The sequence below is a fragment of the Lepidochelys olivacea genome (assembly GCF_965140295.1).
Source record: "Lepidochelys olivacea isolate rLepOli2 genome assembly, chromosome: 14".
Taxonomy (NCBI): Eukaryota; Metazoa; Chordata; order Testudines; family Cheloniidae; genus Lepidochelys; species Lepidochelys olivacea.
The window spans coordinates 15,942,865-15,958,658 of record NC_140424.1 but is presented as its reverse complement, the minus strand read 5'-3'; the positions used below and the strand labels follow the sequence as shown (position 1 = coordinate 15,958,658).

General features: G+C 42.9%; 1 protein-coding gene across 3 annotated transcripts in view; it reads left to right on the top strand.

Moving 5' to 3' along the window:
* Positions 1-690: 690 nt before the first annotated feature.
* The window catches only part of ACOX1 (acyl-CoA oxidase 1), a 31,909-nt gene continuing 16,805 nt past the window's right edge, over positions 691-15,794 (top strand). The window contains exons 1-3 of one of the 3 annotated variants that reach the window (XM_084647229.1): positions 691-858; positions 1,817-1,976; positions 14,438-14,598. In XM_084647229.1, coding sequence (XP_084503355.1) covers positions 750-858; positions 1,817-1,976; positions 14,438-14,598 — 430 coding nt within the window. In that variant the 5' untranslated portion in view covers positions 691-749. The remainder of the gene's footprint in view (positions 859-1,816; positions 1,977-14,437; positions 14,599-15,794) is intronic. The other 2 variants (XM_084647228.1, XM_084647230.1) reach the window with 2 other exon arrangements.

Here is a 15,794-nt window from a genome sequence, read left to right as displayed (position 1 = left end):
CACTTGTGTCTATTTGTCACTGCTATCCATTCCTGCCATGGCAGCTAGTTCCTTCACAATGTAGATGATCAGATTTAGGGTCTGGTTTTTTCCCCTTGTGTTTTAAGACACAGCCTCTTAACCTGTTGATCTTCCCCCTCCTGAGCACAGTGGCTCCCCGCCTCAACCTTTCCCGGATCTGTAGTGTTCCCCTCAAGGGTTGTCACCTCCTAGGCGTGGGCCCCCAGTTCCAGTCCTTAATTTGTAATGAAAGAGGTGCCGCAGCTCAAGCAATGTTTTTTACTTTCATAACTCACACAGCAAACCCAGGGCCGGGGCCCAGGCCTGGCACACATTTAGCACCCCCTGACTGGCTACTTGGCCAGCGCCCACTCCCCCTTTGCAGCTTGCGCCCGGGGGCAGGAACCGCTGGGGCAGATCACACCCCTGACGGTGGCGGCGCCAGGGAATGAACCCCGGCCCCGCCCCCTGCAAAGCGCTGGGCTGCAACGCAGCCACCGAGCCCCAACACAGGCCCATGCGCATGCGCGCGCCTGACGCAGGGCGGAGGGGGAAGTGGCTTGTCTGGGGTGAGTGACGGAGCCGCGCGCCAATCGCTTTCTCTCCGGGTCGCCGCCCTCCCATGTCGCACGCTAGTGGGCGGGGGCGGGAGCGCGGCTCGCTGCTGGCCGGCAGTTGTCGGCGTTGCTGCTCAGTCACGCTGTGCGAGACCGGGGAGGGGGGGTCGGGGAGTCGCCGCCGCCATCGCCATGAATAAGGATCTGCGCAAGGAGCGTGACTCGGCCTCCTTCAACCCCGAGCTCCTCACCCACATTCTGGATGGGGGCGCCGAGCGGACCCGGCGCCGCAGGGAGATCGGTGAGAGCCTGAGCCCGCCACGGGCTCTGAGGGGACCCCCCCTCCTCCTCCTCCTCACGGGACGGAGCCCCTCGCCCACGGGCTCTGAGGGGACCCCCCCTCCTCCTCCTCCTCACGGGACGGAGCCCCTCGCCCACGGGCTCTGAGGGGACCCCCCCCCTCCTCCTCCTCACGGGACGGAGCCCCTCGCCCACGGGCTCTGAGGGGACCCCCCCCTCCTCACGTTGGGGTGCTTCCCCTGTGCCCACTCTGAGACCCCCGCTGGATCCTGGGCAGCTCCCATTCCTGTGTGTGTGCTATCCCGGGGAGCTCAACTGGCGGGTCGGTAGTATTGCCCTTCTCCCCGCCGGGTAAGTTGGACACCACATATGGGGAAATTCTCCAGCTTCTGTCCCTAGATAAGGGAGGGCTCTCATAAGTATGTGCTTGATATTGCTTCCCGTCCCCCGCCTTATACCTAGGGGCCCCATATGGGACTGTGGGAAAGGATAGTCCAGTGGTTAGGGCACTAGCTTAGGCATGGGTTTGTTTCCTTGTTCTGCCACAGACTTCATGCGTGAGCTTGAGCAAGATATTTAGCCTCTCTGTGCCTCAGTTCCCCACTTGTAAAATGTGGCTAATGTAGCACGTCTCTACCTAACAGGGGTGTTACAAGGCTAGATACACTAAAGATTGGAAGGCACTCAGTACTATAATAATGGGAACCATATGAGTACCTTTGTGCCCAGTGGTGCCATACCAGTGAATTACTGACTAAAAGGTGCTTGAACATACACTTAATGTGAAAATGATCCACGGCAAGAAGTATTTTGACTAGCAAATGCACCTGAACTTGCTTCAGATTTTAGTATTTCAGGGCTGGGCATAACAATCCTTATAGTTTTACCCTTCCTCATGGGATGACTGTCTTGCTCTCTTGACCCTTAATTCCTTTTCTGTTCTTCCATTGTGCCTTCAGAAGCCTTAGTTCTGAATGATCCAGACTTCCAGCATGAGGATTTGAATTTCCTCTCCCGCAGCAAGCGCTATGAGATGGCCATCAGGAAGAGTGCCCTGATGGTGATGAAGCTAAGAGAGTATGGGATTGCAGATCCTGATGAAATCTACTGGTTTAAAAGGTACCTGACTCTGATGCAAAGCAGATTGTAGAAGAAAATTCTTCTGCATCATCAATGAAATCAGATCCTTTTTTTTTTCCCTTCAGTTTTGTAAAGCAAACTAAGAACCTGAGCCAAAGCCCCCATGTCTTGACTTCAGTGATCTTTGACGCAAACCCTAATTCTCTAGGGATCAAATCTATTGACTACAGTGTCCATTTCATCAGACTGCTTTATTATAAACCTAGCAATGATAAAATCTTCTGTAGTGCCAAAGATAGTAAAAATTTCCCTTAAGCTGAAAATGTGGCTCTTAGTCATTCTAAATTAACCATAAGGAATTAACTATTTTGACTGTTTTAATTAATGGGGTAAATGAGACCACTGTCTTTAATGTACTTCTATGAAGCTGATTACTTCACTTTAAATAGAGCCGGGGTGAAAGTGAGCCGGTATGGGCCGGTACTGTGTATCGGTAAGAACCCGCACCGGCCCATACCCACGGCAGCGCTTTATTGTCCCTGCCTCCCCTGTCGGCGGCCGTGCTGGTAGGGTCCATACCAGCAGGGCCACCGATGGGGCGGGGGAAGGAGCAGCAAGGATTCTCAAAGTGCTGCTGCGGCAAACGACTGTTCTTAAAGTGCTGCCAGAGCAACACTTTAATGTTGCTGCCCCTTCCCCCCCCACCATTGGCGGGGCCGCCGATGCGGGGGGGGCGCAGCAATGTTAAGACACTGCCGCAGCAAAGGACCCTGCAGCAGTTTAACGTCCCTGCCCCTTTTGCCCTCCTGGCCATCGACGTGGGTGGGGGGAACAAAGGGAGCAGCTGCCCTGGGACTGGCGATTTAAAAGGGCCCAGGGCTCCAGACACCGCTGCTGCTACTGCAGCAGTGGTGTCCGGAGCCCCGGGCCCGATAAATCAACACAGGAGCCATGGGCAGCGCGGGCCAGGCAGCCTGGAAGGGCTGGCTGGGGGATGCTGACCCCCCCCAGCCCCGCTCCTTCCGGGGGCCAGAGCCACCCCGGCTGCGTACTGGTAAGTGTCCTCAGTTACTTTCACCCCTGAATAGAGCTATTGTATTGTCATTGTTGAAGAGGTTCTAAGACAATTTTCAGACAAAACAACCTTTGGGTTTGAAATGTTTCCCTTTAGCCCAAAGAATTAGTCTGACCTTTCGTTTAGCTGATCTCTTATATTTTTTGCATTAACCAAAGTTGGGGGGAAAAAGTCTTTGAAAACTGAATTAGACAGAGTCTAACTTGCCATGAACTTAGCCCTGAATATGGTTAAGCACCTTTGACACAGTTTAAGAAATTTAGTTGAGAAATCAATTAACTTTCAGTTAACTCCTTCAAATAGTGACTGCAAAGCTGGATACCTAGGTGCAAAGGCATGAGGGTACCTGGAGATGTAATCATTTAAATAAACAAGTATGCATCTGATTGTACCCACTAAAGGCTCAGTCCAACTCCTATTGAAATCCATGGAAATGCTGGATTGGACAGATAGGCCAAATTCGTTAAGATTCACTGTCCCATCAAAAATGGTTGTAGTTCCCAAGATACATCAGGGGACTCTAAATCTCTTGACATAGCTGTTCTGGAAAGTGATTCTTTTGGAAGTGCTCTTTCAACACTGAATATATCTTTTTTTATGTATATTCAATTTCATTGTTGATTAGAAAATTACGGATACTGTATGGCAAACTCTAATTCACTTGTCTTTTTTTTTTTTTTTTTTTGGAGAAGTAAAATACTATCACTTCTCAATTATTCTGATGGAAAAAATAGGCAAGTAGATCTTGTGCCCTTTGGTAACAAATTTTCATGATTTTTTGCAGTGTAAATACTGTATATTGGGAACAGCTGATAAAACTATTTTTACAGTAATTGAAGGAGTGTTCTCAGCTACATGTGTAACAGGATACATTTGATCTTTAATGTACAGACTTGGAGTTATAGATGTATTTGGGGTCCAGTGAATTACTCGAACATAAATGAATAAGAGTATTTAGTATTTTATATATGGAATATAATTCAGATATTTGTACATACTAGTTCCTATCTTCTCTCTTGTTAGGAAGCCCTCTTTGTATATTTTCTGAATTGTACAAAACATTATAATTCTTCTAATGAGGAAATTCAGAGTGGTGGTGGTGTTTGCACTAACAGTCCTATGTTGTTGCAGTGTTATGGATGACAATGTAGGACCGGATCTAAATTCCATTGAAGTCAGTAGGCCATAAATTCAAATGGGTTGCGGATCAGTCTCTAACTGCAAAATTCAGGAAGTCCAAAGTTGTTGTTCTAGCAACAGCCTTAGCTTCTTCATATGTCACACATAATTAATGCAGAAAACTTAGCATATGCAGTAACAAAGTACAATACTATATTTATGTGTATATGAAGTAGGGATTTATGTGGAAACTGTAACTGAGTTTCCAGATACTCTTAGCATTTAAATTGTTTAACATAATATTCTACTAATATACAGGAGGATTTTGGCATTAAGTTAATATACAGAAGAAATTAAGGGGACGATTTCACTTGCTTTACAACTGACAAAATGGGAGCAGATGCTGAAATTTGTGCTGAGCAAAAGTCGTTGTCTCCTCCTCCCTCCCCCTCCACCTCCGTAATCAAAGATAATATGTAACTATACTTGAGGCAAAATATAACAAAGTCCAGTAATTGCTCAGCTGATTTCTGGCTAGAGTTCAGTGTTTGTTTTTGAGTATCCTCCATTTGTCATGTACCTAAGTTATGTACAAGGGCTAGTATCATAAGACTCTGTTACTGAATTGCTACATAACTTTGGGCTACTTTTCACTTGTTACTTCATTTTCCTTATCTGTCAAATGGGAATAATACTTCAACAGGGGTATTATGAGGCTTCACTAACATTCGGGAAATAGTTTGTGGTCTTTTATCTAAGGGATTATCCACGCAGGGAGTTAGTGAAATAGCTGTGGTGCTTTCAGTTCACACCTTAACTTATTTTGTAAGAGCTTCCCCACATAGACAAAAGCTAAGTGCAAAGTTTTTACTATGGTTACTAGTCAGACTCTCAGTTATGGAAGTTGAAATATTTTTGTAACAAACCTTGTTTTCACACACTAAATGTTCTAAAAAAAATTCAGCTTTTTGGTTGAAATTTTCAGTTTACAGGGGAATTGTCTTTAAAAATTTGAGCAAATTCCTTTCAGTAGCTTATGTATCCTTCAGGAACTTTTTAAAAAACAAAAAAATGGCAGAACTTTGAACTTGGGAGTTTGGTGTGTGACTACCCCTTGTTGAACTACCTTTATCATCACGCTGGGAAGGTGGGAAGAACTGATAGGCTAACAATCAATTGGAAAATACTTCTAAACATGCTTAATGAACATCCGTTAAGTCTTAAAGAGTATTAAACCCCTTTGGGGAATCGGAGAATGGAGAGTGCATTTCCAGACCTGTATAGTGTGTCTGGATATTCTGGGACCAACATGGCTACAACTACACTGCATACGTTCAATATGGAGAGTGAGACCAGGTTTAGGAATCAAACTTGAATGCCCAGGATTAGTGGAATTGAGTCAGCTGCCCTGTGTTAGGGAACCCTGGGCTTGAGTGTTTACATTGTATTTTAACCCTACGTTAAGACTTTTCTAACCCAGGTTTGAACCTAGAGCTCTGGCATCCACACTGCAGTGTGCAGACCCAAGTCAAAGTAACCATATCCCAGCATCCCTAGCTTCCCCCACCCCCAGAAATGTGGCTGCTCTAGCTCTGGGGTGGTAGCGCACTGTGGGAAAACTTTACTCCCCTCTCTGCACATTGCCAGGAAGCAGCTGGCTTTGCACAAGGTTTGATGGTTCTCTCTCCATTGCAAACCCAGGAGGCTCACTGATAGTGTGCTTGCAGATCGGTGATCAGAAGAGACTGGGTTAACGCTGACCTGAGCCGTTTACAGAGCAGGATGGCTTCCATTTTCAATCTGGATTCCAGATTGTTGAGATAGAGGATTAAGGAAGTTATTCCATGGAATTGTGGGATACTTCCAGCCGACTCCCGGGACCCGAGTCAAGCAGTGTGGCGTCTATGCTGCAAAGCAATAGGGCTCATATCCTGGGTCCCACCTTAACTTGAGCTCGCACCCTCCAGCCCTGCAGGGTCCTGGGACCCTAGTTCTGAGCCCTGGGTTAGCACGATTATAGTGTAGATGCAAGGGGAGGGGGGGCTTAGGCTTAAACCCAGGCTAAAGCACAGGCTTACATTGCAGTGTAGGCATACGCATAGAACCAGGTGCATTGATTGGAAAAAAAATAATTTCATCCAGTTTATTCATGATTTAGATCAGCAAGCAGGAAACCTTGATTTAAATTGTTTTTTGCGCTTATAGATTTTAGTTATTTTCCTAGAGAACGGTTGACTTTTATTGTTTGGTAACCACTGACAGGGTAACAAGCCTTGTTACTGAGGAGGAAGTGGTAGATGTGGTATTATCCTGACTTTAGTAAGGCTTTTGATACTGTGTCTCATGACTTTCTCATAAACAAACTAGGGAAAATTAGCCTATATGGAGCTACTATAAGGTGGGTGCATAACTGGCTGGAAAACCATTCCCAAAGAGTAGTTATCAGTGGTTCACAGTCAAGCTGGAAGAGCATATTGAGTGGGGTCCGGTTCTGTTCAATGTCTTCTTAAATGGTTTGGATAATGACATAGAGAATACACTTATAAAGTTTGCAGATGTTCCCAAGCTTGGAGGGAATGCAAGTGCTTTGGAGGATACGATTGAAATTCAAAATGATCTGGACAAATTGGATAAATGGTGTGATGTAAATAGAATGAAATTCAATAAGGACAAATACAAAGTACTCCACTTAAGAAGGAACAATCAGTTGCATGCATAGAAAAAGGAAAATGACTGCTTAGGAAGGAGTACTGCAGAAAAGGATCTGGGGCGTTATAGTGCATCGATAGGTAAATATGAGTCAACAGTGTAACACCGTTGCAAAAAAAGTAAACATCATTCTGGGATGCATCAGCAGGAGTGTTTTAAGCGACACAGGAGAAGTAATTCTTCCACTCTACTCTGTGCTGATAAGGCCTCAGCTCGAGTATTGTGTCCAGTTCTGGATATCACATTTCTGAAAAGATTTGACTTTCTCCAATTTGTCCGCAAGGAGAGCAACAAAAATGATTAAAGGTCTAGAAAACATGACCTATGAGAGTAAAAAATTGTTCTAATTAACCTCTGAGAATAGGACAAGAAGCAATGGGTTTAAATTGCAGCAAGGGAGGTTTGAGTTGTACATTAGGAAAAACTTCCTAAGTGTCAGGGTAGTTAAACACTGGAACAAATTGCCTAGGGAGGTTGTGGAATCTCTGTCATTGGCAGTTTTTAAGAACAGGTTAGACAAACGCCTGTCAAGTTATGGTCTAATTATTGGTGCTGCCTTGAGTGCAGGGGAGTAGACTAGATGACTTCTCGAGGTCCCTTCCAGGTCTACTCTTCTGATTCAGTGTTGACTTGCAAATAAATATAGTCTTTGCACTAAATTTGGTAGGTGTGGGGTTTGGGTTTTTTTTTTTTTTTAAACTAACCAGGAAGGTTCACTATATCTATAGACATTTATTTAAGCAATTATATAAGTTATCATACATTTATTCAGAATCTGAATTTGTACAATTTTATTATTTTAGAAAATGGTAAATCATGTATTTCTTATTTACTAGATTAATTTTTGCTTATTTGTATGAAGCTCTGTTTGGATGGAAATTCAAATTCGCTTAAATATACAAAAAACATTTTAAAGTTTTAGTTTTCTTTAACGAAGCTTTCTGATAAGGATAAAAATTTTATCAAAGCATGTTTTGCATTTAAAATTAACTTTCTTTAATAAATCAGTATTATCTGTAGTTGGTGAAATGAACAGATTGCTTCTAATCGCTGTGTCCTTTGAGATTTTTCGAACTAGATCTCTTCTTTCCACCTAGCTTTTATTAATACATTGGAAGAGGGAAAACAAGTTTTCCTGCTTTTTCAACTCTATGATTCCTTAATTTTGACTGAACTAGTCATTGAACCAAACTAGTTGAATTATCTAAATGAAGAAAATATTTTCTCTGCATCTGCAGATGAGGCTACTGCTTTCAAAAGGAAGTTTAGTGCTTCAACAAACTCTGATTGCAGTTACTTAGCCAGCGACTTCCACCAGTTCAGTGGTTTGACTTTCTTTATAACTCAGCAACAAATATGCACTGCTTAGTATTTTTCAAATTAATTAAAATTATTTTAATAGATTGAGTAAGTTTAGGCCTTAATATAGGTTGTCCTAATTTAAATTTAAATTTGTTTTTAAATAAACCTGTTTTTAATTTAAATTTAAAAAATGATTTTTATTGTTTTTAATCTACCCTGCATAGAGAAATGGAAAAGTATTGAACATATTTTAAAACTGTCTAGAATTTCCATTAGGATGTACAGAATGTCTTGATTAAGAGTTTACTGAACTCAGTGCTGAGATTGTTTTTCTCCTTTCTCCTCCCATTATTATCGTTACACTATTTTACATAATACTATCTGTATCTGATCCTGTACAATAAGTAATGCATGTCTAACAAATGATTTGTTGTCCTGAAGCACTTACACCGAAGGGACAAGTCTGTACCACCCAGAGGAGGTGTGTTCGTGATTGCTGGAATGCTTAACAGAACAAATGAATACTGGAGAGCTTTTAGAAAAGAAGGTGCCTTGCAGATCCAAATTAGAGGCCATTTAATCTTGATGACATGCAGGAAACTGGGAGTGGGTGAATGAAGACAACAAGAACAGTTGGGAGAAACTTATCCAGAGTGGAAAAGGAGACCGGGGTAGGGGTTGTGTGTGCACGCGCTCACGCTCGCTCTCTGGTGTCTTGTCTCTGCATGCATCATGCTTACAATTAAGATTCAGAACATTTTGCATCATACAGAACCTCAATACTGTGGCAAGGCCCTCCAATTACCATGCATAGTAGTGTCCCAGTGTCCACCACTGTATTCAGCAATGGTGGATAGGTACATCACTTAGATTTTTCTGTTACTATTCTTTGCAAAACAGTTCATTGCAACAGTTCATTCATTAAATTTCAGAATTAACATCATACTGAGCTCAATGGAAGCAGCTCAGACCTCAGTCCTATCGCTTCAAGCTGTTTGTAGGCTGAGGAAGTCACTAAACTAAGTCATTCGGAGGGTTATCTCAACAATCCAAAAGGCTAGAAAAGATTTTTTTAAAAGCCTATAAGCAAGTTCTGCAGTGGCGATAGGAGGATGGATTTCACTGGCTGTGGAATCTCAGAAAACACAGGGCCTTGTTTGTAACATACTTTGTTCCCAGATATGGAGATTAATAAGTTGTGGTAAGATACCAAGATCATGTATTTTACTGTGGCGGTTGTCACTGGTTGCTTTGAAATTTGAAAAATCTACATTACCAAACAGTGGGATAGAACTTACCTTACTTGTCTTCCTCCCATCCTGCCTTCTGGGGGCTCTAACAAAGAGTCTTGTCTTCATTTTCAGCCCATGATGTTCAAGCAAAAAGCTCTAGTGTATTATCCGTGTTCTCACTTTTATGGGTAGAATTTAAGATGTTTTCTATATACAGCAACATTTTTCTTTGTGAAAGGAGTTGGAGGTGGCATTCACTTCCAGCAAGAAAATAAGTCCTGTCATCTAAGCAGTGTCCATGTTGCTCATTTTGGTTACTCTCTCCTTTCTGGGCCACGAAATCGTGGGTTCAGGTTCCACAGCTGGACTTCAGCTTGTATGTCACACAGATCAGTACTGTACTAGAAGTTGGGGTGGGCTTTAAGCTAAAGTTTTGACTACTTTGTCTGTGATAGTTCCATCTATTTTGTTATGATTTTCATCACAAATTGTCATCAGAGTAGGCCAATTCTTAATAAATAGGTCAACTAATGAATTCTGTCATACATCTTGGGGGATGTATGATGGATCCTCCTGCTCTTTTCAGTGAAACTGAAGCAAAGTGGTGGTTATGGAATTATTTTTCAATTTCAGTAACGTTTTCCTTTATTTGTGGAGTTATACTTAAGTCTTTGGCTAAAAGATGCATCAAATGAGCACTGCACCCATATGTTGCAAGTTTCAGGTTCTTTTCCTTATCTCTATGTATCTTCTCACCTTTGCTGCACTTGCTGCATTGTCAATGACAAAGATATATACTTGACTCTTGAATATTTGTTCAGTTTGTTATAGCTTTTACTGCTGCTACTTTTAAGTATTCTGCTGTATCAATTGTTTTTGTAAGCTAGACAACACCATCTCCTATTGTGACACAAGCACATATTACGGGAGCACTGCCACGCATCATGACTCAGATTAATGAATTTTCCATCAGTGTTTTTTGCACACTGTTCAATTTCCCCCTCAGAAACTTTCTCCAGCAATGTCTGCTCGGCGGGTGGAGTGTAGCCTTGTGGTAATGATTGAACTACGTCAATGAAATGTTAGTTCTGAACAAGACAAAAGGGAGAACTTGTTGCACAAATCAAGGAATCAATATTTTCGTCTATGGAATCTTGCTGGAATTTGCTGGTCCTGACTACAAACTAATCCACGGTTTTAATGAGTGATAAAGACTTTTTTATATATATATACAGGTAATTTACTGTCTGACACATGTTTAGTTGCAGCACTAGTGGTGGAACCAGCAGGTGACTGTAAGGCTGTAGATATTGCAGATGGTGGACATTCATAACCCCTTATGTCTGAGCTTGACCCTGAAAAAAAAGGCTTTTAATTATGAAGCTTCCTGGGTTGCATGGTGTGTAGGTATGTAAAGTCCTGTCCAGCTCCTCAAAAAATACAGGTTACATGTCACCTGCCAGATTTTTTTTTTCCTGTTGTCCCTCGTTTTAATAAAGTGCAAACAGCTCAGGAAACAGCTCAAGGAAAGTGTGGGCCCCTTACTGAATGAGGGAGGCAACCTAGTGACAGAGGATGTGGAAAAAGCTAATGTACTCAATGCTTTTTTTGCCTCTGTTTTCACTAACAAGGTCAGCTCCCAGACTGCTGCGCTGGGCATCACAAAATGGGGAAGAGATGGCCAGCCCTCTGTGGAGATAGAGGTGGTTAGGGACTATTTAGAAAAGCTGGACGTGCACAAGTCCATGGGGCCGGACGAGTTGCATCCGAGAGTGCTGAAGGAATTGGCGGCTGTGATTGCAGAGCCATTGGCCATTATCTTTGAAAACTCGTGGCGAACGGGGGAAGTCCCGGATGACTGGAAAAAGGCTAATGTAGTGCCAATCTTTAAAAAAGGGAAGAAGGAGGATCCAGGGAACTACAGGCCAGTCAGCCTCACCTCAGTCCCTGGAAAAATCATGGAGCAGGTCCTCAAAGAATCAATCCTGAAGCACTTGCATGAGAGGAAAGTGATCAGGAACAGCCAGCATGGATTCACCAAGGGAAGGTCATGCCTGACTAATCTAATCGCCTTTTATGATGAGATTACTGGTTCTGTGGATGAAGGGAAAGCAGTGGATGTATTGTTTCTTGACTTTAGCAAAGCTTTTGACACGGTCTCCCACAGTATTCTTGTCAGCAAGTTAAGGAAGTATGGGCTGGATGAATGCACTACAAGGTGGGTAGAAAGCTGGCTAGATTGTCGGGCTCAACGGGTAGTGATCAATGGCTCCATGTCTAGTTGGCAGCCGGTATCAAGTGGAGTGCCCCAAGGGTCGGTCCTGGGGCCGGTTTTGTTCAATATCTTCATAAATGATCTGGAGGATGGTGTGGATTGCACTCTCAGCAAATTTGCGGATGATACTAAACTGGGAGGAGTGGTAGATACGCTGGAGGGGAGGGATAGGATACAGAAGGACCTAGACAAATTGGAGGATTGGGCCAAAAGAAATCTGATGAGGTTCAATAAGGATAAGTGCAGAGTCCTGCACTTAGGACGGAAGAATCCCATGCACAGCTACAGACTAGGGACCGAATGGCTAGGCAGCAGTTCTGCGGAAAAGGACCTAGGGGTGACAGTGGACGAGAAGCTGGATATGAGTCAGCAGTGTGCCCTTGTTGCCAAGAAGGCCAATGGCATTTTGGGATGTATAAGTAGGGGCATAGCGAGCAGATCGAGGGATGTGATCGTTCCCCTCTATTCGACATTGGTGAGGCCTCATCTGGAGTACTGTGTCCAGTTTTGGGCCCCACACTACAAGAAGGATGTGGATAAATTGGAGAGAGTCCAGCGAAGGGCAACAAAAATGATTAGGGGTCTAGAACACATGACTTATGAGGAGAGGCTGAGGGAGCTGGGATTGTTTAGCCTGCAGAAGAGAAGAATGAGGGGGGATTTGATAGCTGCTATCAACTACCTGAAAGGGGGTTCCAAAGAGGATGGCTCTAGACTGTTCTCAATGGTAGCAGATGACAGAACGAGAAGTAATGGTCTCAAGTTGCAGTGGGGGAGGTTTAGATTGGATATTAGGAAAAACTTTTTCACTAAGAGGGTGGTGAAACCCTGGAATGCGTTACCTAGGGAGGTGGTAGAATCTCCTTCCTTAGAGGTTTTTAAGGTCAGGCTTGACAAAGCCCTGGCTGGGATGATTTAACTGGGAATTGGTCCTGCTTTGAGCAGGGGGTTGGACTAGATGACCTTCTGGGGTCCCTTCCAACCCTGATATTCTATGATCTGGTAGTGTTACGCATTCTGGTTATGGCCCTTCACAGACATCTGCCTAACAATGTCCGTAAAAAGGTCTTTATTCCAGTGGTTGGCCACAAGAGTTTCCCGCACCAAAGCTTCTCCCCAGATGACAATAAAATCCAGTGTCTCAGTGTGGCTCCAAGCAGCTGCTCAAGGCATGTTGTAGGGTTTCTGGAGTATTATCACGGCTGTTCTTATAAACTGGAATCCAGAAGTGAATGGATAATATCTGGCTATGTGCCAGCTTATAAACAGGGAAGGGAACATCCAGTCAACTTGACCGAAGAGGAGGGGAAGGCACACAGGTAAATGGGTCAGTAACGGTCTCCCACAAAGCTGTCTGGGATAGCCATTTGGAAGACTGTCAAAGTAGTTTGCTGCAGCATTGCATGCACATGAACAGAAGACCAGACTAACTTACTTTGCAACAAAGTTAGTTCACTTTGAAAGAGAACTTCAGAGTTTGCAATACATGCAGAATCCGTGCTCTACAATGAATTGCATTGCATGTGTGAAAGCATTTTTGAAGAAGATTAACTCAAAAAAGCTGTGGATTAAACCCCTTGTATAGACAAGCCCTAAGTGAGAAAGAGACTATTTACTTCACTGATATGAAAATGAAACTAACATCAAAATGAAATCTGTCAGGGTCCAAGTAGTTTTTCCCATTCCAGGGGTGTGTGTGTGTGTGTATTTTCTGGTCACTGGTTGGGACAAATGAGAGTGCTCTGTGTTTCTGCTTGTCCTGGACATTCCAGTTTTAGAGGATTAACTGATCAGATACTGATGTGATCAAGAAATGAAAAGAGCACTTAATAAACGTAAGTTCTACAAAATGTCAAAGGGAAAGTAGCCACCTTACAATCCGTATAAATTCTGGACTAACACTTTTCAGCATGTTGTTTGTCCTGTCTGAATTAATTCTGCATGTTAGTATGTAATGTACTCTTGCCTCTCTCTTTAATAGTAATATGTCTGCATTGTCTTCGCTCCAGACCAGTTATTTCTCAAATACTATTCTGTTCAGTTTAGTGAAATAATACCTTGCATTTTGAGTGAAGATGTCTATTCACAATGTCCAACTTTAGAATTCCCTCAAACCCCTCATAATTGGAATGGTATGATTGAAACTGAAGAGCAGCTGTAATGATAAAAGTTCATGATCTTGTCACTGGTGCAAGCAGACAAAGATAACACAATCAGAGCACTTGTACTGAAAGAAGCATGAACCATTCATTAAGAAGCTTCTTCCTTCCTAATCCCTGAATGCTCCTAATTGATAGTGGCCTTTTTAGAATGGCTGCACTTCCTTAAAGCAAACCCCATGCTGGAACGAGACACCCATGCCTCACCACTGTTCCAATTACCAGCTCTATTGGGCTTTGAGTCAGGAAAGCTACATGTTTTCAGTCAAAGCCAGATATCTGAATTTCAGCTGAACTTATTAAAACTAATGGTATGCCCCTCATTTTAAGGGTCCTCAATTCCAGGCTTCCACTGAGTCCAAGAAGTAGAGCAAGATTTTTGTGATTAATATAATAGGAGCCAAAAATTGCAGGAAGAAGGAACTGTTCAGAAGGTATTGGTTCATTCCCCATTAGTACTGCTTATGATTTCTACATGTCTAAGGTTTACTATTGAGACTTTTAAGTGCACAAACACCAAAAGTATAAGTGAGTCTACTGTGTACAGCTGCTGGAGATGGAGGAAAGCTGTTTCAGGAGCACACTTAAAGTAAGGCTGAGACCTTGATCCTTCTTTTTCTCTCCTGCAGAACCTGCCAGGGCTCTTTTGTTCCACCTTTAGGTCTCCACTTCAGCATGTTTACATACACCTTACAGAACCAATGCACTGTTGCTCAGCAAGACAAATGGCTACCTGCAACCTATGGACTCCAGATAATTGGAACCTATGCCCAGACTGAGATGGGCCACGGTTAGTTCCTTTTGGAAACCAGTGGGTAACCTCTGTGCTGTGACTCCAGCTAATAAATTGGTGGTGATGCTCTGTAGTTAAAATCTAAAGGGTGAAAGATACAATAAATAAAAATTTAACAATACCAAAAAAACCCCACACCCCAAAGGCCAGTTGACCATTAAGGCCACAGTAGAGTTCTTCTACCGGTTAACAACACAGTGTCTCACTCACAAATGGCTTTAATTATGACTTTTTTTTAAAAATGCACCTCCTGCTTGCTCACTAACTTAATAGTTGTTAAAACAAAGATTAAAAGATGAGGTTTTTGCCCATAGGAGCTTGAACATTTTGCTGATTATGGTGCCAAGGACAGACAGGAGTCAGCAGTAGCTCTATTTGTGCCTGAATTTATGGTATGTAAGTTGCAAAGTTAGGCTAATGCATTGATGAGCAGCCTAAATAACTCAGCCATATGTCTTTAGGTATAATGTAGCTTGATGAAGTTGTGCATCACATGTTTGTGAAAGACTGGTTATTGCTATGCTCTGTCCCAAGCACTGTTTGTTCTAGGTGTAGCTGCATTTAGTTATATATCTTCATGGAAAGTTCCTGTTTTATAGGGAAAAAGCCCTGTTCCTACTTTCTGAATTTATCAAAACACAAGAACTGATCATGGACCCAGGGAATCCTATTCCCTAAGCAGCACAGTGCCCAAGACTGCAAATTATACAAGTCCCAGCAAGAGAAGTTTCAGTGGCTGAGAAAATGAAATGGTTCTCTTTTTACACTTCCTGAATTCAAACCTGGAATGTTCCCAACATACGGTAATTTGCCAGACCAGATGGCAAAACCCATGGCTTAGATCTCAGTTACTTTGGTTACTACTACATATGCCAGCTGAAAATGCAAAGAAGAGTTACCTGATGGAATTTTTCACATCACTCTGTTAAATCAACAGGCTCCAACTCTAAACCAAACTAGCTAAAGACCAGAAGTTGTGAAACAAGTGGATGATATCCTGTGAATAAACAATTGCTTGCTGATTTTGTTTCCTTTCCCCAACAAGTTTTAAATCAAATCTGTCTTTCTACAAAAGTGATTTGGTTTTGCATGCTTTGTCATTGACCTATCCCTCGGTGACTTTCTTCCCTGGGTGTGGGTCACTTTGCTTGTAATGTTCATCATGTTCTGTGACCAGCATATTGATTGAATGA